Genomic DNA, 9,349 nt, shown 5'->3' on the forward strand with positions numbered 1-9,349 from the left:
ATTGCTGATTAGCTACAATAGAATTTATTAACCTTACAGGTTTGGCACAATGCCCTTTGTTTTCCTTTATTTGAAAGGTGGTGGGGAAAACAACTTAAAATAAAGATTAAACATTATTTTTTAATTGGGTCACTCTATAATGCTTCTTTTTTTCATCAGTTTAAATGTTTTTAGTGATGTAGCTATATGTACTATGCCATAGAGGATGTATGATTTAACTGTAATAATGAGATTTTTATTTGGGGTTTTTTACTCTGAAGACAGCTAAGAAAAATCTCTGAGCTTCCCAAAACCACTCTTTCCAAAGAAACCACAACGTTACAGAGCCCTTTCATCATCCAGCATACAGTACTGTATGCACAAAAATATACACTGTACTACTTTAAATTAATTCATATTTGCAGGAGACACAGTCTGTGTGAGTATGTGCAATTATGAAATGCAACTTTTTTTTTTCCTCTTGACATTTTTAGCTGCCTCACCCCTTTTATTTGAACACATACATATGGTGTGTGAGAGTGAGCAAGCTCTCTGTAAATGTTTGGAAGGAGCATCTGTCAGACAATAAAACTTACAAGAAAACATGTTTCTCATTTAAAGAGTATTCACTAGAACTATTTCAGTGTTGGAATCAGTTCATTTGTATAGCTTGGAGGCATTAATAAGAGCAGAGAACTGTAAAGGCACCAGAAAACTCAAACTGTTACTAAGAATCCAAGGTATTTTTAAAAAGCATTTTGTCTTCTCGGCATCTCAGTCTTCTGATAAGGAATCTGAACCAGCTGACAGACAGGAAACCTCTGCTAGTCTATCCAGAGGGATTGCAAACAAGAAGATGGCATGATTTTTGCAAACCTGGAAAGTCTAGAGATTGCAATAATTGTTGGACCAAAGGGACCCTCTTCAGGCATAAATAGCAAGACTCCTACTGTCTTCTCTTGCAGACCAACTCAGCTGCCAGCAAAAGCAGGTGCTCTCCCCCTACCAGTGCTCCAGAGGAATATTTAGTGAGTATTCATAGCTATTTTTGCAAACTAATATATTACTAGTGATTTACTTAAGTTTGTATCGTTTTCTCAAAGGACAAAGGCATTTAAAAATCAGTTTTTAAGGCTGTTAGTTTAAACAGTTGGTTTAACAGTCTGATGCAATTATCATGTTAGTTTAAAAACAAAATTTGCACAACCTATGACAGTAACTTTAAAAAAGTACTGATTTTTAAAAAAAGTGTAGTTTAAACAATCTCAATGAATTACAGTGTTTTTAATTCATATTATGACAGCAAAGTAATTTATATAAATATGAAATGTATTTGACTTTAAATGTTATGCTATAAAACAGCCTTTGTAGAACATAAATTTAAAATAAATCATTTCTTTTGGCAAAGTAACCTGCAATTTAATCTTTAGAAGAATAAATATACCACTAATGTTTTCCACAGAAACAGTTGCTACTCTAATTAAATCAAGATGTGACTCTAATCAGATTTCAAAAGAAAATCAGAAACAGATTTTTCTCTGAGGTAGTACTATGAACAAGAATAAGATATTTTTATTTTCATTTTCATTAGAAACACTTGTGCCAGGTAAAGTTACAGGTTTGTAGTATATAGCATGGAAATAACAAATCTGAAAGCATTATAGTAATGTTTTTCAGAAGCATAGCAAATTTTAGTGTTTCAGATATCTGCTTTCTCTTTGGTTATAACTTATGCCACATTACATTTTATTAGGTAACTGTTATAATTTTTGAGTTTTAAGTGACGAAAATGGTAACACTTTTTTTTCTTTCTTTTTGTGTGGAAGGGAATGGAAAACTTGATGTTTGTCTACTGCTCCTGTAAAGTTCTCTGGACAGTACTTGTAACAATGCTGGGTTATGCCAGCAGCCTGCCTGTGGGGGAGGATGCTCTTTGCACAGCAGAGGAACTTGCTAAGTACAGGATAATCTTCACAGGGAAATGGAGTCAAATTGCTTTCCCTAAGCAGTATCCACTCTATAGGCCCCCAGCACAGTGGTCATCCTTGCTAGGTAAGTGAAGTATGAACAGTTCCAAGAGCAGATAAACCTCTTGACCTCTGTGGTCTTTTTTTCATTTATAGTTATGTAAGATTAGCAATGAAAAGGGGGGAAAAAAAAGCACCAAACTTATTAAGAATGAAATGCAGATATTGAAGTATCCACAATGTCTTCAAAAATCTATGACTGTTTTCAATTTACTTGTGTTTTCAATTGGCTGCAGCTGAAAGAAGCAGTGATACGCCAAATGTTTTAGTGTTCACTCAATTTTATACACTTTTTTTTTTAACCTCAGAAATAAAACAGAGAAAATGAAGAAATAGGGACATTCTAAATCAGACTTTTATATCATGCCATGTATTCACTCAAATAGGTGTTACTCATAGTTCTGACTACAGCATGTGGAAAAAAAATGAATATGCCAGCAATGGTGTACGTGATTTTGCTGAAAAGGGTGAAGCATGGGCATTAATGAAAGAAATAGAAGAAGCTGGAGAAAAAATTCAGAGTGTACATGGAATCTTCTCTGCTCCTGCAATTTCCAGTGGTACAGGACAAACCTCTACTGAATTAGAAGTGCATCCAAGACATCCCTTAGTAAGTAAATGTGCATATTCATTTAGAAAGTTTATTTTATGTTACCAGCAACCAAAATTAAATATTTGAGTTCCCACTTGTAGGAACAATATAATGAAAAAGAGTTACTAAAAAGCGTGTCACGTTGCAAGGAGCACTGTACAGCTTCTATAAAGTAGAAGAGCAAAATGGCATTTTTTCAAGAACTTTGAGTGAAAATCACTATAAGCAGGACTGAAGCATTCCAAAGCAGGTGATGCAATCCTGATGGATCGTTTTGTTTCATTAGGTTTCATTTGTTGTACGAATTGTTCCAAGCCCTGACTGGTTTGTGGGTATTGACAGCCTAAATCTCTGTGAAGGAGACCACTGGATGGATGAAGTCTCAGTAGATCTATTTCCATATGATGCTGGAACTGACAGTGGATTCACATTTTCCTCTCCAAACTTTGCCACTATTCCACAGGACACAGTTACAGAGGTAGGTGCATAGACATAGTTTAGCACTTCATACTGATATGTTTTGAGTCTTCCCTTTAAAAGGTAATTATTCTAAAATTATGAAACTGATTTCACTATTTAAGAGTGCTGATGCTCTCTATATATGGATTTATTATACAGCTGATAAACCTACAGCTTTTGTTTATCTTCTGAATCTTTGAAATTTATTAGGTAAATGTAAATGGTTCATGAGAATTTGTCTCTACATTTTCTGGAAAAGCTGGAAAAAAATTAAGATGATATTTAACAGTCCTTAAAGTGCCAGGAAAATGGAAATACTTCCAAAAGTCCTGACACCACCAAATGTGAATCTAACCATGAAAATTCTTAGTAGTGAATACTGCTGTGAGGAGGAGTTTTCAGTTGAAAGCGCTGCTGAAACCTGAAACTGTTACATTTGAGAGAAAGGACCTAAAGGAAAGCAGAGAACTTCACTGTGGTGACACTGCTTTTAATCTCTTTTGCTCGTTTCATCCTCTCTATGCCTCATACTTTGCCTTTGCCATTTAAGAGTGGTGGCAAATGAAGGATTTTGATTCAAGTGTTTTGAATACTGTAAGTGTTCACTTAATCCTTTCTTAAAGGTGAGTTTTTCTAGCAACAAATGCTGTGCTAATGAGTAATGAGGAAAGGAAGAGAGAAGCATTTGGCCTCTCACATCCATATGACAGCTCCTATTGCATACCTAATATTATTGTTTAATACCCATGTGTTCTTCTTTTAATAACATCCAATTCTTTCTATCAAATAATTTCATACATTACTGTGTTGGCAGGACCTCCTACCACAGTCTTGTATCCAGTCAAATATCCTGCATTAAAAGTTCTGGGATGACCAGCATAGTTATGAGGTTCATAGAAACTGGTTGTATGCAAATTATTTGCCAAAAAGTATTGGCGTGATTTATAAACATGGTTTTACAGCTACCTTCTTATTCTTTTAATATTCCTCTTTTTATTTCACAGATCACTTGTTCCTCTCCAAGTCACCCAGCAAACTCATTTTATTATCCCAAACTCAAAATTTTGCCACCTATTGCTCAAGTAACAATGGTGAAAATAAAGAAAAGCCAGCCAGGTCTTTCTGCACCTTTTATTAATCTTCCAGCTAAAAGCAATGAAATAATAGACACTGTCTCAGGTAAGTGATTAGTAGATATTCTCAATTTTATTACTTTCATTCACTCAGAAGTATGTGGAAATCTGGCAGGTGATGTGGATGAAACAGGTGATCAGGCAGAATATTCTCCTGTCTGCATAGGAGTAGTTGCTGGCTCACAAATGGGTAATAAAACAAGCCAGTCAACATAAAACAGAATTCCTGAAAGAATAAGTGAGGGATTGCATATTTCAGCTGTGGTTCAAAGGACTGGGCTATATCCACAGTAAGAGCTAACCAATCCTTTGTGTCAGTGTAGCTCAGTGAATTTTACAAGAAACAAATTACACTCCATCAGCATTCCCAAGTTCTTTGCAACTTTGAAGTAAATATTCATCCTTAAGGTTTTACATGAAAATGAAGCCATTATTGTTGTCTCATTCTGGGTCAGAGTTTGGCAGCTATGTGCAATAAAAGTTTATATAATTCAATTGATTTGGACATATTTCCAATAGAAACATAAATCCTGATAACAAAATTAAAATTCTCATTTTCATTTTCTCAAATATATTATCTAATAATCTTGAGTAGGTAGGAAGACATGCAAACTACTGACTCAAGGCAATCACAAGGATGATTTTAAAAACTTGGAATTAACAAATATATAATTAACACAATATTTGCTCCAAGGGAGCAATGTATTCCTAAAAGAGTTGCCATATTCCAGGAACTTCTCCAGAATGTCTGGAGATTGCATGTCTCTAGCACTGTGCTGGTCACCTTACAACCACTAAAATGCAGCTCATTCTCTACACAGCTAATGTGTTATTTATAATTTAATAAATGTATTCATTAATTTAAAGTGAGTTCACGTATTTCTATTAGTAAACAAGACATATTCAAAGTGAGTGTACACATCTCATTTACAGTTTTATGCCTTTTTCATAAGATTTGAAAGGAACATTTGGCCCTGTTCACAATATAAATTTAAAACTGCATTTAAAGTATGGTATTTCAAAACCCATTTTTAATCACAAATTCCCACTTTATTGTAAATGAACCATTAAATCAGTCTGTTTAAAAACTTACTGCAGAATCAAAAGGGAAGATTTAATTATCAGAGGTCAAGCAGTATCCCTCATTCCCTCTAGAAACACAGGAGTAAGTGATGAGAACAGAAGTGGTGAGTTCACTGTAACACCAGAAATTTATACCAGGAGTCACACATGGAGTATGGCATTTAAAGATGGGCTTGGGCACAACTGTTTTACCCACAAATGCTGTAAGAGGCAGTTTTGATGCAACTTCCTGTGACAACTAGTATTTTAATTTAACCTGCTAAGAAATATTCACATATTTTTTATGATTTTTATTTTAGATAGAAGCATACACTTATGGATAGTACTTCCGAATTTCTAACTTCTTTTCTTGCACCAAATTAAAACGATATTGAAAATTCTTCCAGCATTAGAAAACTTCTAGTGACAGAATATCCTTATTGGCAAAGTGTACACACCAAAAAATAGCATGATTTAAGGATAAAAAAATGGGATTTTATGTCTGAAGTAAATAGAACAAAAGTAAAATGGAATTTGATACGAACAACTCTAGGAACAATAGCTGACTGCAAAGAAATATAAATATACCAAAATAAACCAGATAAAAGTTTTAATCCCATTATTTTAGTAAGCCATGCAAAGGAAAATGAGTTATAAAAATTGACAGTAAACGTTTTTTAAATCAATCTTTTGAGTACAGTAATTTTAAGCATAGTTTTATTTAAAGAATTCTTTATTTTCATTCAAGACATAATATGCTTCAGTCCTGATATAGTACCTTAGATAGGCTCTAGACTGCAATAACAACACCGATGAGTTTAGGACCTGAAACCAGACATTTTTTAAATTTACAAGACAACACACTGATTTCATTAATATCACATGTACTTTGTATAAGAAAGGATGCTGTTTGATGATGATTCCTTAATGCTTTACCAGCTGTGTATTTGACTTAAGTACATCTTGATGTAAAGTTACCTCTTTGCTGTGTGTATTGCAGAAACACCCCTGGACTGTGAGGTTTCACAATGGTCTTCCTGGGGCCTCTGCAGAGGGGTTTGCAGAGAAACAGGGACCAAGATCAGAACTCGTTTTGTACTTCTTCAGCCTGCCAATAATGGAATGCCTTGTCCCAACCTGGATGAAGAAACAGGATGTGAACCAGAAAATTGTGTCTGAAATAAAGGAAAGATGATAATTAAGATAATTTAAAAGCAGGATAAAATGAAATCTAAACTGCAAGTCAATCAATGCTCTTTATAATTTGGATACGCTGCACTATTTTGCTGAAAAGCTGTATTAGAGTGGTTTTGAAAGTTTTTATTTAATATCAAGATTTTGGGGGGTTAAATTCCTAAAGTTTAGAATGCCAAAAGTACTGGATAAATTACAGACCAAAAACCCCCAAACAAACCCTTCCTCCAAATACACTGTAAGTTCTTGGAGTACCCTCTAGTGGCAGAAAAGAAGACATTTCTAAGGATTGTACTTCACATTTTAACTTCACAGTAAAATTCTTTCAGTCACAGAATCTAAACTAATAACCTCCTTAAATATTGTAATTTGTTTATCTACAGCTATTTATATCTAGAAAATAGTTTTTTCCTCTAAATTATGTTTTTTATAATTTATTGGCAATTTTGTTGTCTTTCTAACCTTGCTTAATGTACATTTCTTCAGAAACTATTACAAAAGTCAGAGTGACCAGATGTTTGTAGTGTGGTTAAGACAATAATGGAACTGAGTAAACTTGTCTTGAGACTTTTGGATGTATGAAAATGTTTTTTTCTTTTTCAAAAGTGAGAAGAATAACTGCCATGAGACCACTTGGCCAACAAAATTACTAGAAAAATAATCAGAAGTGTGAATAGTAGTAGAAAACATTTGAGGTGAATTAAGAGTGTTAGCTGAGATTCAAAAACTGATTGTTGGTGTGTGTCCCTCATGAGAAAACTTTAATCTCAAATTTAATGCTGTTGGCCGTAACATAAATTATATCATTAACCTTATAAATGCAGTAAATGTGTCCACGTTTCTTTATATGTGTTTGCTGCTATTTGTGTATATATTACCTAAAATTAAGGTATGCACAACTCAAAAAAAACACGTCAGAAACTGTTCCTGACTGCAAGTTTTAATGCTCAAATAACTTATAAAATGTATGAAACATATGGCTTATGAAGAAATGTGGCTACAGACTAGGAAAAGAATTTTGGAATAATACTTATTCAATAGAATAAATTTAAAGTCAGCTCACAAAACTTTTATAGCATAATGCAGTTTTAAATGTACAGCACAGATATTGATGAGGGGAGTTGATTTGAGTAGGTTTGTTCTGGAATATACCACATACAAGATAATTTCTCTTGTCCTTAAAGGAGCACACTGTATTCCCCATAGGGCTGAAACATTTAACATTTCTCTGTATTTTTTTTTCCAAGGAAGATATCTTGCAAAGACACAAATAAATTTGAAACTTTATCAGACTAGACTCTACAGGTCCTGCAAATGCTGATAAATACACAGTTGTTAGAACTAAGTGTAGAAGTTTCTGCTCTCTCTCATTCTTTAGATTCCCACTGTTGTCTGTTGGTCAAAATTATTTCACTTGCTCCTGTTATCATACCTATTTTTTAAGCTCCCCCTATTTCCACTCTATAATGGGAATAGTGTCACTACACTATTCTATATTTAGGTAATCATCAATATTTATCTTTCTTCTTCTTATATTAGTTTTAACCATTCTGTGTTTTTTGTTACACTTATTTCCTACATGTTTATACATTTACTATCATATCAGAAAACATAAGCATATATTGTATTATCTATTTAAATATTCTCAGAGGGTAGGAGCTTTCAAATTGATTGTCAAGAGACAAATTAAGCTCAATAAAGTTTTTGGTCAGATATCAGATGCAATTCTAAATTATGCCTTAGGAAAAACAAACTCAAAATCCACAAGATATCCTTTGAGGTACTTTTCTGGAAGCTCTCTAAACACTGCAGTTTTGCTTCTTCACATGCCCAGAATAAATAAAGACCCAGGCCCAGTAAAAGAATACCTGGATTTGCAATAACATACGACCTGAAACTGGGATTTCAGTCCTACAGAATATAATTTGAGCAAAGTTTGCTCAGACTCCTGGAGACAAAAGTTTTCCAAAGGACACTGAAGGAGAAAAGATGAGATAAGGACGCAGAGTAGAAAGAGAATATGTAACAGACCAACACACCTCAGAAAACTCCAGTCAGTGATACAAAGCTTTGTTATTTTAGGGTGTTTACATACATGAATATTCACTGCAGCTTCCTTCAAAAGCAGAAGTTTCCTATCTGGCCAGTTACCTGGATATGGGGTTTTTTTGTAAGCAGTAACTTCAGGAGACCTTGGTAAATATATTCTTTAAGGATGCCCCTGTGGCTGTGTATTGCATGGCCATAAATATAATTCCAGGTATTCCCTTTGCAAACCACAGGGATGGAGCCATTACTTGGCAAGACTGTGGATACAGTGAATGAAACACATTCCAGTGATGGAGCACATTTCTCATAGTATTTATCTATTAAAGGGATTAGTGAGGTACATGATCCCTGCATGGCTATTGCTAGGACTTTGTAGCTTCAGCAAACTCAGAATTCCCTTAAAAATTTTGGGACCAGAAAGAAACACAGAGAAGTTCTTCCTTCCTTTTCCCTTATATCTCATGTTACAGATGGTTGGCAGCCAAGATGCTGAGGTCCTAAATAAACGAGATTTAGGGAAGGAAACAGGAAAATTAATTCCTGGGTTAAGCTAATCTCAGAAAGTACTTTGGAAAGAAGCTTGAAATGGACTTGTAAAGACAATTATTTTCAAGAATATTTTATAGAAAGAATCAGCTTTGATGCCTTGGCAGCTATTCTTGCAGAATGGAAGATGTGGTTAATGGTAAGGCATAGCAACAAAAAACTCCCCACAGAATTAATCTGTGGTCCTACAGAAATAATCAACACCAAATTAAATTCCTATAATGGAATAAGCATGCAAACAAATGATCTGAGAGTATCTGATGCTATTCAAGTTAAAATGCTTCATTTCATTATATTCCCAGTCCCAG

General features: G+C 34.2%; 1 protein-coding gene across 1 annotated transcript; it reads left to right on the top strand.

Annotated features, from left to right (window-relative positions):
- The first annotated feature begins 901 nt into the window (after positions 1-901).
- On the top strand, positions 902-7,803 carry SPON2 (spondin 2). The gene is made up of 6 exons (XM_015623582.2): positions 902-1,007; positions 1,806-2,031; positions 2,393-2,616; positions 2,885-3,076; positions 4,062-4,236; positions 6,253-7,803. Exons 2-6 carry the CDS (start codon positions 1,809-1,811, stop codon positions 6,429-6,431), a joined length of 993 nt encoding a protein of 330 aa, XP_015479068.1. The 5' UTR covers positions 902-1,007; positions 1,806-1,808; the 3' UTR covers positions 6,432-7,803.
- The last annotated feature ends 1,546 nt before the right edge of the window (positions 7,804-9,349 follow it).

This window comes from Parus major, chromosome 4, assembly GCF_001522545.3.
Source record: "Parus major isolate Abel chromosome 4, Parus_major1.1, whole genome shotgun sequence".
NCBI classification, from domain to species: Eukaryota; Metazoa; Chordata; class Aves; order Passeriformes; family Paridae; genus Parus; species Parus major.